This window comes from Chanodichthys erythropterus, chromosome 19 (genome assembly GCF_024489055.1).
Source record: "Chanodichthys erythropterus isolate Z2021 chromosome 19, ASM2448905v1, whole genome shotgun sequence".
Lineage (NCBI taxonomy): Eukaryota > Metazoa > Chordata > Actinopteri > Cypriniformes > Xenocyprididae > Chanodichthys > Chanodichthys erythropterus.
The window spans coordinates 23,591,610-23,609,671 of record NC_090239.1 but is presented as its reverse complement, the minus strand read 5'-3'; the positions used below and the strand labels follow the sequence as shown (position 1 = coordinate 23,609,671).

The 18,062-nt window shown below is 35.6% G+C and overlaps 1 protein-coding gene across 2 annotated transcripts in view; it reads left to right on the top strand.

The window, feature by feature from the left end:
• Positions 1-18,062, top strand: part of antxr1c (ANTXR cell adhesion molecule 1c) — a 42,804-nt gene that overhangs the window by 19,086 nt on the left and 5,656 nt on the right. For both annotated transcript variants that reach the window (XM_067369202.1, XM_067369201.1), the window contains 9 exons: positions 153-213; positions 1,902-2,000; positions 2,129-2,198; positions 5,424-5,502; positions 7,450-7,545; positions 7,815-7,853; positions 9,897-9,995; positions 12,426-12,593; positions 12,703-12,783. In XM_067369202.1, the coding sequence (XP_067225303.1) occupies positions 153-213; positions 1,902-2,000; positions 2,129-2,198; positions 5,424-5,502; positions 7,450-7,545; positions 7,815-7,853; positions 9,897-9,995; positions 12,426-12,593; positions 12,703-12,783 (792 nt within the window). The remainder of the gene's footprint in view (positions 1-152; positions 214-1,901; positions 2,001-2,128; positions 2,199-5,423; positions 5,503-7,449; positions 7,546-7,814; positions 7,854-9,896; positions 9,996-12,425; positions 12,594-12,702; positions 12,784-18,062) is intronic.

The following is an 18,062-nucleotide window of genomic DNA, read 5'->3' as shown; positions in this document are numbered from 1 at the left end:
CATCATAAGCCCTATTGGCACTATTGCTGAAATTACAGACTTCAGCTTTAATAATAAATGATAAATAAATTCATTTTGTACAAATTATTAAATTGTTTTATAAATTTTATTTAAATAAAAAATAGATATGAATGAAATATTTTCTTTTTTAGATCATCAAAAAATCTTGTATTGAGATCTTGGCAGCGGAGCCATCCAGCGTATGTGCAGGAGGTAAGAAAAATATATGTATAGTCTATATATATATATATATATAAAATAATAACAATGCCTTTGATTTCATTTGTTAATAGCTATGTTCCTTCCACATTCAATTATTTGGGAAAGAAGACTTCATCATTGATTATTACTGTAGGAAATGTGGATTCTTGTTAACATACTGTACATGTCTCGCAGTGGATTATGTATGTGCCATAAATATTTATGGTATATTGTAATTCAAGGAGAATTTAACTCAGTAAAGGCCAGTTCACACCAAGAACAATAACTGTAATGATAACGATAAAGATATAGTCCTAAATATAGCTGCGAGCAGCAATTATCGGGGTTCAAGCATTTCAAGGTCTTTAAGCACATGCATAAAAAGGTATAATGTTTTAATTAGCAAGCCTGGAACCATCTCGATCATAGATGCAAAAGACCATTTACAGCCAAATACAGCAATTTACCATAGGGAATATGTGGTTTTATAGCTTTTTAACAGTTGGGTCGAGCCAAAAACCTTAGACTAATTCGCCAAAGTTGGTTTTTGAAATAATCTCCAGTATTTACGAAACTATTTGATTGACAGCAGCAGACCTAGAGGCAAAGTTACTCAGAATGAGGAGTTCTACCATGTGGTATGAAATCACTCGATACACAATCCTTAATGCACGTGAAAAATGCAAATGCGCGCCTGGTGGCCGATTTCTTTGGCATTTCTCACAGGCCTCTAGGGCTGTGAGTCAAACAGACCCAGCGAGTTTTGTTCCGATCGGCCTCCGTTAACCTTGTCTGCTTGGAATTCATTGGCCGATGACGGACATGTTTTTTGAGATACGCCAATGTCCTCATAGACAGTCATGGCACCTTGGACAAAGACACTGTATGCAAATATTCAAGTAAATAGGACAAACAGTGAAGTAGTTATAGACATTTTCAAGTTTTTTTCCTGTTATAGCACCATCAAGTGGCCAGTCGCCGCGTCCTTTTTCACACGACCTCAGAATGAGCTCCTACATAGATGTACCAAGTTTGGTGAAAATATCTCATTGCGTTCACAAGTTATAGCCATTTTAGTAAAAGTGGCACCGCCTACTTCAAACGTTTTGGCGGCCCTTAGAGACCATGAATCAAAATTATTGATAATGATAATTATTGACAATTAGACTCCGGAGAATTTTCTTGCACTGGATTGGTTTTGATCAGGCCAAAATCTTCGGACTGGTTTGCAAAAGTAGGTTTTTCAAAAAATCCAAAAAATATTGCTGTATCGCTGTAGTCAACAATAATATAGTTATCATTTTCTTAATAGTTCTATTTCTTGGTATAAACGGGCCTTTAGTCTTTAAGACTGGATTAATCATTTAATTTCCATTCCTGCATACAGCATGTCTCTTTTTTTGGACTAGATTTCCATTTAGTTAAAAAAATTAATATAAGCACATTATCAATAAATAATCATAGGGAAATTCCAGTGTGGAACATGACAGATGCATTTCCCCAAGAGGACAATTATATCATTGTGGTTTTAAATTACCCAACATTACTTGAGCTCTGATGATTTCAACAGGAAGACATTGACCCGTGCTAAAAATGCAGAGAAGTTTATATTTTTGTGGGGAAATGGTGTAATGAAATGTCTTTAGTGAGGATTTATCACCATTTTTTGAGCAGCAACTGTGGGAATCTGTGTGTTTCAGAGTCATTTCAAGTGGTGGTGAGAGGTAATGGTTTTCGACATGCCAGAAACATAGACCAGGTCCTGTGCAGCTTCAAAATAAACGACACAGTCACGCTCAGTGAGTGTTTTTCCTACAAATATTCCCACAGAGTCTGAGTACTTTCTCATAATGAAAAGTGAACATATATAGCTGCATTTATAACTGTACTTTACTAAGCTTTGAACTTTTTATTCTTCCTATAACAGATGAGAAGCCTGCGAGTGTTGAAGACACGTTCTTGCTGTGCCCTGCGCCTGTTATAGATGAAGTTGGAAAGTAAGTGAGAAGCTGACGGACAGGTCTGCCATGCATTAGGCCGTGTTTATGATCCCAGTCAGAGGTCACATTCCACTTCCTGCGCAACTCGCTGTTTTAGTTGTGAGGTCATCCTGTTGATCCAGTGTTTTCCAGCACTGCCTGATTTCTTGAGTTCATAGCCTTCATTTTCCGGATCCACAGAATCGAAGCCTGAGCTTAAGATGATGTCAGAGGCTCTGAGGAGCCATTAAATCAGATAGTTCCTCAGGAATCATTGCGTTCATCACACCCACTCTCTGCTTTTCTTTGTTCCTCATCTCTATTAATTCCTTACAGACCCTAAAGCTTCCATATTTCTTCCCCTTCTTCTGCTTTCCATGCATTAATGCAGAACCCCCTTGTTATTAATAACTATACAGCGTTCTTGAGTTTTTAGCTTCTTAATGTTACATATTTCTCTTCTATAGCTGCTCAAATTTCATTGGTCGATGGCGGACATGTTTTTTAAGATATGCCAATGTCCTCATAGACGATCATGGCAGCTTGGACAAAGACACTGCATGCCAATTTTCATTCCCCTGAGAAACTTTGCTCTCGCAAAGAATTCAAAAGTAGGAACGTCAAATATTTGCGAGAGAATGCAAAAGCATTGACATATTAGATATGCTATCAGTATATTATGCATCCCTAGTTTATTTTGTAGTTTATTAAAATGGATTATTAATAATAATCGCAATAAACAATTCTTCCATCCCTGTCATCCAGTCAGAATTTAGAAACTTTTTGTTCTCATTGAAACCAGCCATGATTCCTTTAGCTCTTCACATACTAAATACTTTAAATGTAGTGAACTCTCCCAAACCCCAATCACCAGTCCATTTCTTTTCTCTTCTCTCCCTCATCTTGTCTTCTATCCCATCCTACATCAAACCACCTTCCTCACATACATGCCAAGCCTTCCCTCATTTCTTTTGTTTTGCACTGATTTAACTGAGTCCATTTGACATCAGAGTTCGGTTAGTGTGAAAGTCATTTGTGAAAAAACACCTAAAGTTTACTTTGCCTCTCAAGGCCCGATATACCTCAAGTTAAATCGAAGAATTAACTGATATGATGTAATTTTGAACAAAATCAGGCCAAAATGAAGTTTGTTTGGAGTTCGAAACAGTTTGCCAAAACAAACTTTCCAGAAAAGTTCACTCCAGCTGGTAAACAGCTTCGAACTACCATTGGTCCATGGTGAAAACAGGTGTCTGTTCAGAAACGAGTAAAACATGAATACACTAGAGAGCCACTTAATAGTAGAAATTGAAGTTGTAATTACGGGTTCAAGTGCGTTGCGCTGAAACACTGTTGTAATTGTTCAAATTTCCAAGGATCAGCATTCTCGCCTAAAAGTGATAAAACCGTAAACCGTAAGTCATAGAGACTTGAAAATTTGAGGGCTGGTAGGACTCACACCGTCTACAACGTCACCAAGACTCACCCCGATCGCCCTGACAGGGGCGCTACAGCAGTGAAAAGTATGAAATCGCTCATAAATTCTAAACCGTTAGGCTCAAGTGTCTTATTTGTTGGAATCCTTGGCTCAAGATGGACAAAATGCATACAACCGAAGATTTTTTTATTTTTTTTTGCGAACTAGTCCTAGGTTTTTGGCCCGATCAGAACTAAAACCAGTGCAACAAGGTTCTCTGGTGTCTGATAAATTAAATTTCGATTCACGGTCTCTAAGCAAAGCGTTCAAAGTGGGCGGAGCCTCTTTTACTAAAATGGCTGTTACTCATGAATGGAATGAGATATTTTCACCAAATTTGGCACACATATGTAAGAGCTCATTCTGTGGTTGTATGAGAAAGGATGCAGCAACTGGCCACTTGGTGGCACTATAACATAGAAAAAACCTTAAAAATGGCTATAACTACGCAACCCAAAGTCTGATTGACTTGAAAATTGGCATGCGGTATCTTTGTTCGAGGTACCAAGACTGCCTTTGAGGACATTAGCGTTTCTCGAAAAATGAGGCCAGCGGCAGCCAGATCAAGTTTTAGCAGCTATCAGAGAAGGTTGACAAAGGCCGATCGGAATGAAACTCGCCGGGCCTGTTTGACTCACGGCCCTAGAGGCCTGTGAGAAATTCGAAAGAAATCAGCGCCTTCGCTTTTTTCATGTGTGTAAAGGATTGTATATCACATGATTTTTTGCAAAAGCCCACGACATTCATACCACATGGTAGAACTCCTCATTCTGAGCAACTTTGCCTCTAGGGCTACCGCTGTCCATCGAATCGTTCATTAAGTATTGGAGAATATTTAAAAAACAACTTTGCCGAACTAATCCTAGGTTTTGGCTCAACCTCGATAACTGTTAAAAAGCATATATGACAAATTGGCTGTAAATGGTCTTTTCCATCTATGATCGATTACAGGTTTTTACAGATGTGCTTAAAGGCAATTTATGTGCTTTAAAGCAATATATTGAATAAAGTGGAATATATAACTAAACGTGACGTGATTGGCGAGCCGAATTGCAGAGCTGGTGCAAACACATCCACATCCCTATCATCAGATGCTGTCAGTTTTGTTGTGTGTTTATTTTGTTATCGAGAGGAAAAAACGCAGCACACATTTCCATATTCATCTAAACGTTGGGTGTGGGCAGCATTGGGATGTTTGCTAACAGCATATCACTGCAAAAGTATTTTGAACTTTTTTACCCCTAAGCGAAGTACGAAAAGAACTTGAGTATATCGGGGTCTTCAGAAATGATTGTCTGGCTGTTCAACGGTATGTTTTTTGCACTGAGGAATGTGAACCGAAGCTAAATTAGATGCTCTTCATCAGGGAGAAATGACTTATCTGTCAGAACAGCAGACTTGGCCTCTGTCTGTTCAGAGACAAACCTCGGCGGGAATGCTGAACATGTGGAATGCTGTTTTTATCAAATGTTTGAGACACTAGACAGCTGACTACAACAAAAGTTAACCAGCACCCTACAAAGCTCTGTAAGGGTGCCAATTATGGTCTGGAAGCCAACTAAAGATCTGCAAATACATCTTTTTCTAAAAAATGTCACAAAAATGTTGTCTTTGGCACATATGTCTCATGTCTCTCTAAATCCTGTTGGTCTTATGTTTTTTTCCCCCTACTTTTATGGATACTTCTGTGCAATGCTAAAGGATTTACCGGCTTTCAACGTGACAAAAATGGATATGAAAATTTATGTTTGGTCTTTGTGCTTCAGGGTGGTGTACCTGCAAGTCAGCATGAACGAGGGTCTGTCATTCATCACCAGCTCCGTACACATAACCACAACAGAGTGTGTAAGTCTGACTACAAACACACTTACACAACATCACATCCAGCCAAACTTACATCTACAAAAAGGAAATTAATTTTGAGATTTGCTTAATATATATCAACCATTAGCCTAAATATACAACTCCCTGAAACGCCTCCATTGAGTTTTCTTCACAATATTCCTCATTTAAATAATTAATGCGCAGAATAAAGGGGCGGGGCCTGGTTGAGTTAGTTAGTAGTGTGTTGAAACTGGCGGTTATGGTAAGGGGCGGGACATTTCCCAAACACCAATCACAACACACTGCTCCAGCTGACCAATCAGAGCACATTGTGCTTTTCAGAAGAAGTAGAAACAGAGCGTTACTGACAGACTGGGAAGAGAGGAGCTGCAACAATGGAGAATATGAGGAAAATAATCAAATAATTCAATCTAGTAGAGCACAAAAACAACATCAAGACTTTGTAAAAGCGCATAATTGGTCCCCTTTGATTAAAACTAAATATAGCTGTTATATATGATTGTAATTATGTTGCATTATAAATCATTTGAAAGTTAATGGGTGGTCTTTTACTTCCTTTTTTGTATTCTCACGTTCAGATCGTCCCCCTCATAATTTTCTCTTCACAACACACCATCCCCCCCCAACAACACACACACATCAAGGGCCAAACCGCAGGGGTTTAGCGCGTCCCCAGACCAGAGCCCCAAAAAGATCCTGTCTCTGATTCTCACTGAGCAGCCTTCTTGCCCAAAACCACAAAATAACTTTTTATGAAGCATTTCTTTTCTAAATACTTAGAGAATAGAAATGCTCTTCCCATTCTTTTCCCATGACATACTTTTTAACAGTGAGGTTATTTAGTTTTTGATTCATAGCTTGTCTTCTGATGAAAATGTCCTGTAGATTTAGTCAATATTTCATCATATTCATGTATTTTTAAATAATATTTAAACATTATTATGTCATGTAATATTTGTTAGTGGTATTCTCCGTTTTTACTGTTTTTTTATTTTTATTTCTTATGCATGCCATTTTTATTCTTATGTATTTAGTTCTTCTTTATTTAAAGCACTTTGAATTACCGTTGTGTATGAAATGTGCTATACAAATAATAATGCCTTGCCTTAATTTTACACCATTTTACATTTTACTGATAAAAATTATATCGTTTTTTTTAATAATATTTTGTCATGTAATATTCATTAATTTTATACCATTTTCTGACAAAAATGGCTTGCAATTTTTTTAATAATATTTAAACATTTCATTATGTCACATTCATTAATTTTGTACCATTTTCAAGTTTCAAGTTTACTTTATTTATATAGTACATAAAAGAGCCACACCATTTTACTGTCAAAAATGACACCATTTTTAAATAATATTTAAACATTTCTTCATGTTATATACATTATTTTTACACAATTTTACTGTCAAAATGACATGTAATTTTTAAATAATATTTAAACATTATTTTGACATGTAATATTCACTGATTTTACACAATTTTACATTTTACTGACAAAAATGGCTTGCAATTTTTAAATAATATTTAAACATCTCTTTGTGTTAGATCCATTATTTTTATTTATTTTTTATTTTCAAAAATTATGTTAATTTTTTAATGTAAAATTAACAAATATAACATTTTACTGTCAAAATACTTGTAATTTAAACATTATTTCTTAATGTCATATTCATTCATTTTTAAATAATTTCGCATTTTACTGACAAAAATGGCGTAATTTTTTAGAATATTTAAACCTTTTTTAAAAAATGTATAAACATTTATTTATGTCAATTTAAACCAAATGTATCGTTAGTGAAATTCACTAACAAAATTAAAACATTGGTTCTTCCCAAATGACAACATGGCATTACTTTTTTGTTAGTGAAGTATAAAAATGGTTGCTTATCCCTCTCTTTCTCAACCTCTCCCACTTTCTCTGTCTTTTGCTATTGCAGTTTGATGGAACGATCCTCCTGATCACCCTGCTGGTGTTGTTTCTATTATTGGCTCTGTTGTTCATGTGGTGGTTCTGGCCGCTTTGCTGCACTGTAGTAAGTCATCGCCTCATTTACAATTTTAAATATCAGCCTTCATACAGTACGTTCTCACGACACATCTTCCAGTATAGTTTAATCTGGAAGCCAAGGCCTATGGATTTGTGGTAAAGACTGAAGTTGAGTGATTTAAGGTGGAAAATTGGTCAATTCATCTCAAATGAGCATACACTGTATAACCGGAGGTCATGATTTAACATGCTATTATATTATGCATGACTTGTGTTTTTGGTTATGTTGGACATTTATGATTTGTCTTTCCACAGGTGATCAAAGAACCTCCACCTCCTCCACCACCAGAGCCAGTGAGTTATAGTTTCACCACTAAGCTTTTTCTTAAAATCTTACAAATATTACATTTAAAATCATATAAATTTTTTAAATTAAAATTTAAAAATAAATATATACTATATAGAAAATATGCATGATATCAAATAACAACAATTATTATTAATTTCATTATTATTATTATTAATTTGACGTTTTGACATATCGTTAGTCAACACATTTTGAAATTGCTAGTTTTCTTATTATTCTCAATGGCAGTCTATGGCAGCCCATAGCACCGTATGGTAAAAAGTTATGAAATTTGGCACACAGATAGAGGACAGTCTGAAATGTTTCCATAGCAAATTTGGAGTCTCTACCTCAAACTCTCTAGCGCCACCAACAGTTTTACTCATGTTTATGCATGTAATTTTAGTCCTAGAAGCAAAATTCCTCTGATTCCATGTCTAATGCTGATTCGAATGCACCCTATGATGTCATTTCCGCCATGAAATTTTTTTTTTAATTTTCCGAAAAACCTACCTTTTCGAAATCCTCCTAGAGCGTTTGTCCAATTTGCATGAAATTTGGTATGTAGCATGTACTCACACTCCAGGCAAAAATTTATCAAAAGATTTTTGATCGGCCAATCCGTTCTTGTGTAACGCGTCAACGAATTTAATGGCTAACACGCAAAAATGGATTTGATGCTGTATCTTCACAATGATTTGGTGCATTGACACTAAACTTGGTACATGTCATTACAGGCATGACTTGGGGGTACATGCACAGTATCGTCACAGCGCTACCTACAGGTGCCGAGATAGGAAAAATTGCTATTTTGGCATTTAACTTTTGAATGCCTTGTCCTAAAATCATGAGGTATTCCTTGAGACATACCGAGTTGAACGATATCCAATTTTATTTGGTCTGCCTTTTTGGGCGTAGGCCATTTTGAATTTTTTTCATAAAATGCTGTGTTTTACAAACACATGAACGTATTATTATGAAACTCGGTATGATTCATCAAGACCATGTTCTGAGAGGACCTGTAAAGTTTTAGGTCAGCGCCTCCTAGTGATCAAGAGATATAATGAAATTTATGAAAAAAAAATTCAATATATTGTAATTTAACTTACATCATCAGATTTGTTGGCTTATGCCGAATCCTACGATACCGAATTTGCCATATTCTACCATACTTGCTGTCCGCCATATTGAATTAAATTCAAAACCTACTTTTTTGAACTCCTCCTATAAAATTTGTCCGAGTTGTACAAAATTTGGTATGTAGCATCTACAGACACTCATGACAAAAAGTTATTAAAAGATTTTTCGTTGTTTTATACTGCATGAACAAATTTGACTGTGAGCACACCAAAATGGATATGCGGCTGTATCTTTGCAAAAGTTTTGTGTATTGACAGGAAACTTGGTACATGTCATCACAGGCATGACTTAAGGGTGCATGCAGAGTTTCATCATAGCACCACCTACTGCTCAGAAATGATAAACCATGATATAAGTGCTTTAACTGATGTCATTTAAACAGCCTCATGATCACAGATGACCACAAATATTTCCTTTTCTGCCCTTATTCAGCTTGACCCCGGTATTGCTGCTTGCAGCTATATTTAACAATAATTATTTTTTAAATAATAATAATAACAAAACAAGTATAGATTTAATCTGCTCTGAAATCATGAGCTTAATCAAAATTATTTTATTCTGTTGCCAGCAATAGCTCAGCCAAATATCTTAGTATAGCGAGTAACATGGTATAATTATATTTTCAAAGTATCACTGTAGTTTAACTACTATAAATAATGAGTAGCTTGTCGCCTGGATGTAAATTGGTCTTGTCTCATAATCTGTATTTGGTAGCAAATCCCATGTCAAAGCCACAGCGGGGTTTCTTAGTGTGAGATTCATGAAGAGGCTTTAATGAAAAACATCAGATGACTTTGAGTATAACAACATCAACATGTCAAAAAAAAAAGCACTGACAGTTTACTCCTATGAGCAGATGTTTTGTACCTCTTGTGCTCCTTCAAACTACATAACATGTTTTTCCTCTTCAGGAGTCAGATGATGAGGACGGCATGCCAAAGAAGAAATGGCCCACGGTAGACGCGTCATATTACGGCGGTCGAGGAGTTGGAGGAATTAAACGAATGGAGGTGAGCTTCCTGAAAAGAAGAAATGCAATCTGAGAAAAATGTGTGGTGATTATTAACACTTTCATAGGAATCTGTCAACTTTACTAAAAAAAGTGTCAGTTTTTAAAAGAATAATTATCTTAAATAAGGCAGATAAATATTATTTTTAATATTATTATTATTCTTTTATGAATAGAAAGTCTAGAAATAGAAAATTCTTGAGCATCAAATCATTATATCAGAATGATTTCTGAAGGATCATGTGACACTGAAGACTCACAGGAATGAATTATATTTTAACATATATTACAATATACAAAGTAAAGTCATTTTTATTTATATAGCGCTTTATACAATACAGTTTGATTCAAAGCAGCTTTATAAACAGTTTATTTTGGCTGTACAGCAGCTCTAGAAGAAAATACTGTTATTGTTCAGCTGAAGTCGGTTCAGTCTTGATTCAGTTCCCTCGTAAAGTTCGGTAGCATTTAAATATTTCATCCAGTTCCTTTAGCTTGAAGATCGGATTCGTCACGCCAGTTTGGAGAAAAGCACATAAGTCTGTGCAGAGGACTTGTCTGGTTCTTATGGTCTTTCCTGAGGATCGAGGTCTTCACAGGGGATTGGCTAGTAGACACGGTCTCTGCTGACATTAAGGACTGTGATATGGTCGTGTCTAGATGTAGGTCCACCGTTTGATCTGGATACGGCTGACTATGGTAACCATGGGATAAACAGAGAGACTAATATTAGCGTAGATGCCATTCTTTTTACGATGTAACAAGTACATCTGTTATTCCTGGTTCAAGTTGACCTAATTTATGCAATCCTCTAACAATGTGAATTATAGAAATGTGATAATGTGTTATGTGTATGCCAGGTTAAAGAGATGTGTTTTCACATCTGACAAGAGTGTGTCTGCTTCCCAAACAATGCTAGGAAGACTGTTCCAAAGTTTAGATGCTAAATAGGAAAAGGATCTACTTTTTTGATTTTGCTATTCTTGGTATTATCAACTGACCTGAGATCGCAATAGATGTGAAGGACTATAATGCATTAAGAGTTTGCTCAGGTACTGGGGAGCTAAACCATTTAGTGCTGTGTAAGTCATTAGCAAGATTTTAATGCAGTGTTGACAGAACGGAGCAAATATGGTCACATTGCATGCGTTTTTGGACCAGCTGGAGTTTGTTTATTAAGTGTGCGGGGCAACCACCCAGTACAGCATTACAGTAATCTAGCCTTGAGAATAATTATGTAAAAATAAAACAATATATAATTATATAAAAATTAGGGCTGTCAAGCGATTAATAATTTAAATGTAATTAATTTTATGATGTGGCCATTAATTAATCGAATGAATCGCAAATTAACCGCACATCAAATTTGGCTGAGAAATTACACCCAAAAGATAATTTAAAGGCATTATTGTGTAAAACATCAAATAGACATTACAAAAAGTAGCTTAAGAAAGAAATATTTGATTTGATTCAACAGAGAATTTATTACACATACATTTTTGGACCATGAGGTTGAGTAAATGATGTATAATCTTTAATAATATTGAAATATGAAAATATTTTTTGAAAGAACTTATACTCTAAATAAGAAACTAAAACTACCATTAGGTGATTAAGTCAGTGATTCATTTATTTGATTCGTTCAAACGGCTGATTCATTCAGGGATGAAGTAAATGAATTAATGTTCCATTGAATCATTGGTTCACCGATTTGTTCCAAACGTGGATTCAGAAACGAAACATTGTTGTGTTATGCTCGGAGATGAACAGTTCTGCTTCTTTCATTTTTTGAGCAAAACAGACAATATTGTGTCTAAAATCACACGATATTAACTTACTGATTTTATGCAACATTTCAATAAATCAGATCGTGCTTGTGTGATATTGCACTTACGTTATCTATATCACATGATGAAAATATCTTGATTTTTAGGGACATTCTAACTGGACTCTATAGGCTTCATCACGCAGCGAGTTCATATTCAACTATATGAAATGTCAGATGACCTACACAGGGTTGGGGTGGGGCAAGTGTGTTAAATGCATTAATATTTTTTAAATGCAATTCATTAATCTAATTAACACATTAAATCAGGGGTGCCCAACCCTGTTCCTGGAGGTCTACCTTCCTGCAGAGTTCAGCTCAACACACCTGTCTGTAATTATCAAGTGCTCCTGGAGATCTTAATTAGCTAGGTGTGGTTTATCAGGGTTGGAGCTAAACTTTGCAGGTAGGTAGATCTCCAGGAACAGGATTGGGCACCCCTGCATTAAATCGACAGCCCTTATAAAATATAAGTTGACCTAGAAGTGAAACATCAAAGCATCTCAAAAGAAAGTTGAACGAAACTGGAAAAACTGCTTTTTGCCTTTGCAGAAGATCTGTAACAAGTTTCAGAAGAGCTGATCTAATGTTTTTGCCCCGGTCCAGGTTCGCTGGGGAGGGAAGGGCTCTACGGAGGAGGGAGCAAAGCTGGAAAAACCCAAAAACGCCGTCATAAAGATGCCTGAGCAGGAGTTTGAACCCTTTGAACCCAAGCCCAGAAAATCAGACAACAGGAAGCCAGCTCAAGACAGGAAGTGGTATTCTCCCATCAGGGTAAAGATGCTTTGTCACTGTCATTATTGTTTATTGATGTTGGGGCTGTTCAAAGCATGCTGTAAGCTTTATTGCCTCCAGTGTTTAACAGCACGTTTCTCCTGTCCAGGGTAAACTTGATGCCATCTTGGCTCTTTTCCGCCGTGGATATGATCAAGTTTCACTTATGAGGCCGCAACCAGGAGATCATGTGAGTATCCAGGTCTAGATGATCAAAGAGTCTTAAATACCAGGCTTAGCATTATCTTTCTTCAGGATGATGTCAAACACTCTCCTTTAACAACAAACAGTCTCAACCAAAGCGTTTGGACCTCATAAATCCATGCCCTGTGGATTTTTTGACTCATTCCCCTTCGCCTTAGCCAGACGTTTCTTTACCTTTCATTTGTCAGCCCAGACCAGCAACGCCCCATCAGAGAGGCCTGTCGGGTGCCAAGACACATCATAGGCACAGCTTGCCACCTGCATCAAATCAGTAGCCATAAAAAAGAAATGAAACACAAATGTAGACACTTTCCAGACAGATACTCTCCGTTTTTAAAAGAGCCGATGCTCACATATGCAGAGCAGCCACATGGTTTGACTTCTCGATGTGAAATCGCAGGTTACCGGCCGTGATTTAAACTCGATGCATCTTTCACACAGACGTTTTCATTCAGGTGCTGGTTAAACCATGTGGAACAAACTAGGGCTGGGTATTAATGGACATTTCACGATTCTATTTGATTTTGATTGATCTGATTCAGTTCCGATCTCGATTCAGTTCACTTTGACATCGATTCATTTGGATGTGTATATAGCAAAAAAGGAAAAATATCCCTTAAAGCGTTAGTTCACCCAAAAATGAAATTTCTGTCATTAATTCCTCACCCTCATGTCGTTCCACACCAAGACCTTCGTTCATCTTCAGAACACAAATTAAGATATTTTTGATGAAATACGATGGCTCAGTGAGGCCTGGAAACACTTTTTATGCACCAAAAAAAAAACAAAATAAAGACTTTATTCAACAATTTCTAGTGATTGGTGATTGGTGACACTGCTTCATGAATCTTTTGTTTCGAATCAGTGGTTCACAGCGTGAATCAAACTGCCAAAGTCATGTGATTTCAGTAAACGAGGCTTCGTTACGTCATAAGTGTTTTGAAATTTCAATGCTTCACCACTGGGGGGCGTGACTTTGCCACTTTGATACATGCTCTGAACCACTGATTCGAAACAAAAGCTTCGAAGCTTCATGAAGCAGTGAAATCGCCCATCACTAGATTTTTTTTTTTTTTTTTTGGCGCACACAAAAAGTATTCTCGTTGCTTCATAACATTAAGGTTGAACCACTGTAGTCACATGACTGTGAGCAGATGTTTTAAATATGTCTTTAGTAGCTTTCTGAGCATTTTTGTTTTTCGTTCAGGGATGGTAAAATTAAAAATCAATCTCTTCATGTGGGCGGGGATGAAGCGCCCCTTTCCTCTGATTGGTCAACCGAAGATCAAATCGTGCCGTCATCAGTTCTTCCTCATTTTCACACAGCAGAATAATAGTCCTCCGCTACTGCAGAATACGGATTCTTAACATGTTTATTGCAACTACATTTAATATTATTAAATGTTATTCTATTATTCTGCTGCTTGGAACTGAGGAAGAACTGATGACGGCACGACTTGATCTTCAGCTGACCAGTCAGAGGAAAGGGCCGCTTCATCCCCGCCCACATGAAGAGATTGAATATTCAAGCAGTTTTTTTATTTTATTTTTCCGTCCCTGAATGAAAAACGAAAAAGGAGCCATATTCTTTTTTTTTTATTATTTTTAATAGGGCTGGGTAAAAAATTATAGATTTTTTTTTTATTTATCGATTCTCATTTTTACTAACAGATATAGATTCTTAAATCCCAAGAATCGATTAGTCTCGTCTGTTTTCAGTTGATGAATGAGCAGAATATGTAGCTCCTCCCATCCAATAAATCGCAATAATCTTTGTTACTTTTGATATGAAGCAAAGTCTCAGATTTCAAATGACGTCCATCTTATTATGAGATTCAAAAAATAAACACCGTTTTGGCGCTGTTTAATGTGGCGTGACGGATCGCTTTAGCGCCTCAGTTAAAGAGAAGCATGTGATCATCCTCTCCTCCGCTTTAATACCAGTTACAGCGAAATAAACATGAACATCTGAAGGTATGTTAAAATATACAGTACAACTTACTGAAATCCGTATCATGTCTCGTGTAATCGCTCAATCAGTGCTACAGCTTAAATGTCACGTGACGTCACATTTACCTCAGAAAAACACATTCAGTGACCATAAACTCATTAGTCAGCTAGAAAAGTGCTCTAGAAAGATAAATATAGCTATGCACCGTTACATATTCATTATAATGTTCTTCAATATTTAATGCATGTTTGAATAAATCAGCTGCGATTTAATTGTTTATATTTTAAAAAAAAAAACGAATCGGAGTAGAAATATGATTATGTAATTCTAAACTTTATTTATAATAACATCATTGAGTGTAATGTAGAAAGTTAATTTAACCTTCAATATTATTATAGTAGTACTAACTGACTCTCATGTGTAGTTTACAGCATTAGTTGAGATTTTTTTCCTCTAGAAAATTTACTGTAACTGAAATACTACATCCAAAATAATTGAATCGAAATCGTAATCGAATCAAATCGAAAGCATGTGAATAGTAATCGAATCAAATCGTGAAATTGTCAATACCCAGCCCTTATATTTAATATTAAATAAAAAACGACTGAACGAATGATACACGGATTATTTGCAAATAAAGCACCATTTCCATTCCATGTGTTCAAAATCATCAATTTCTTGTGACGCAAATTTGTGCAAAATATCTATAATAAAAATGTAACTTGCTGCAATCGGGCTCTTTTTCCCTCCATCATAAATGAGTTCAGATTAACGCTGTCATGTTCTCTTGTGTTCGGATGCTGGTGTTTGGGAGCACACAATCGTGTGAGAGGCTTCTGAGGGAATTATACCCACTCATTTTGATGACAGACTTCGGCTCAGGCGTTTCAGAACCACCAAACCAACATGCAATGGTCCACTGGTTAGTCCAGTTATCCATTCACAGCCTCCGATGTAGTCTGTAAATGTTTCCATTTCCTTTTCTGAGATAAATGTAACGTTACACAACGTTGTTTACAAGCTGTTTAGTAACCGAGGAAATGCTGACCATGATTAATATTCTGTGCGTTCGATGGTTCTTGTCAAGTTTTTGACCCAACTGGTTTTAATAGCCTCAAGCGGAAAGGTTGCATGACGCAAAGTTTCTTTGCAGAGGAATGGTTTTCACCTCCTCATCCTGTAATGGCATGGGCCTCTCCGCTGCTCTGTGGTTTGTGACGAGAGGGCTGAAAAATGCCCAGACCGACTCTTTTCTCTCTCTCTCTCTCTCTCTCTCGTTCTTTCGGAGTATGGAAAACAAATGAAACGGGCATCATTTCCTGTCTAAAATTGCATTAAGAGGACATAAAATGTATCCAGCAGTGGACGAAGAGCTCGCACCATCGCCATAAGTGTAAAACACGGTCATGGCAATGCTTTTACGAGTTACCTAATGCAATCTTTCTTAAACAAGCAAATTCCTGTCACTTTCCTCACAGGTTTTGGCTAATGCATTTGAAGTGGAAACAAGGTTTAATGTAGTTTCGATTGAATTCCTCTGGTTCGGTTCAGAGTATGTGTGTGCATATGTTTCTCTGACTTCTATAGTGTATCATTATCTGTCCTCGGTCTGTTTTTCTCATTTGTGCCCTGGTTAAGCTCTCTTCCTCATGCCTCTGTGTTCAATCCCATAATGCGCAGGGTTCAGCTTTCCACTGGCTGTCCCAGAAGCTCTGACGTGAAACCTTGAAGTTTGCCTTTCGGTTTGCGCAGCACCCACTTTACACCCTCGCTCTGGAGGTTTGAGGATGAGGTCATATACAGAACGGCCACATCAAACGGCTCCGACGTGCTCTTGAGACTGACTTCAGACTGCTTTATGACCCCGGCTGTAATTGCAGTTGTGTCAGGGGGTCATTTTCCTCTGGGATATTTGTTGATTTGCCATGAGGGAAGGACTGTAACAACAAACATCCTTCAAAACACCTTCTTCCCCTGTCATTGTGCAACCTTAAATAAGATTAGACATTAGGATCAACTGGTTTTACTTTCATAATGTGATGTATAATGGAACAGAACAGTGAACTGTAGGACAGGACTTGAGTTTATCCACCAGGAATTGATTGGATGGTGAAATGCGATCTCTAAATGACGGGTGATGGGTTGTAAATAACAGAGCTTGATGACGTCAAACAAACATGAAAGAAAAGGGGAATTTTTCTTCTTTTTTTCATTCGGAATAACATGCAAATATGATTCATGCACAATGTGACCAGAAATTATTAATTAATAAAGTAAATCAATTATTAATTAAAAAAGTAAATAAGTAAATCAAAATATTATAAAAAAATAAAAAAAAAGGATTTCATGGTGTCATGTGTATATTTAAGTGGATTTTTTACTTTAAAGCAGATTGAATCATGCATTGAAAGAACAGAAATATGAAGAAAGTAAATCAAAATGGCTTTAATTCCCTGTTTGATATTAATCTAATTTATTATAGTACACATGAAAAGTAATAGGCATATATATATATATATATATATATATATATATATATTATATTTCACCTAAATATACATGTAATATTCTTTTCATATGTAATATAATAAATATAATACTAACCATCACATTATAAAAGTAAAAATTAAAAAGAAATATAAATAAAAAAATAAAAAATAAATTGTGAATCATGCACAATAGTACCAGGAATATTTATTAATAAAGAAAATAAGTAAATCAAAATGATTTTTTTTTTTTTTTTTTTTTAAGTTATAATATTTATTATATTATATATTAAAATAATATTAAATATAGGTAGAGTTTGTGCTTTTTGAGCAGAAAATATTTAATATTCTTTTCATGCGTAATATAATAAATATAATACTAACATCACAGTATGAAAGAAATGTTGTGATTCATGCACAATATTTATTAAGACAGTAAACAGATCAATTAAAATACTCTGATTTCATGTTAATTTTTTTTAAATTATTTTAAACATGCAAAGAATTTCAAAATGTAAATAAAGTGAACTGTGCTTAAAAAGCAGATTGATTTGTGCAAAATAAGACTTGGAATATTAAGAAAGTAAATAGGCAAATAGTAAATAGTTTTATTAATATTTTAATATTTTATATTTAATATTTGGTTTTGGTTTAGTTTTAGAAATTTTGTTATGTGCTTTTTTCATTTTTTATATATATATGCACATATATATATATATAATAAAATGACAAAAGCACATAAAATTGCTACAGAAAAATAAATTAATAAATTATATATATATATATATATATATATATATATATATATATTGCTATTTAGATTTATTT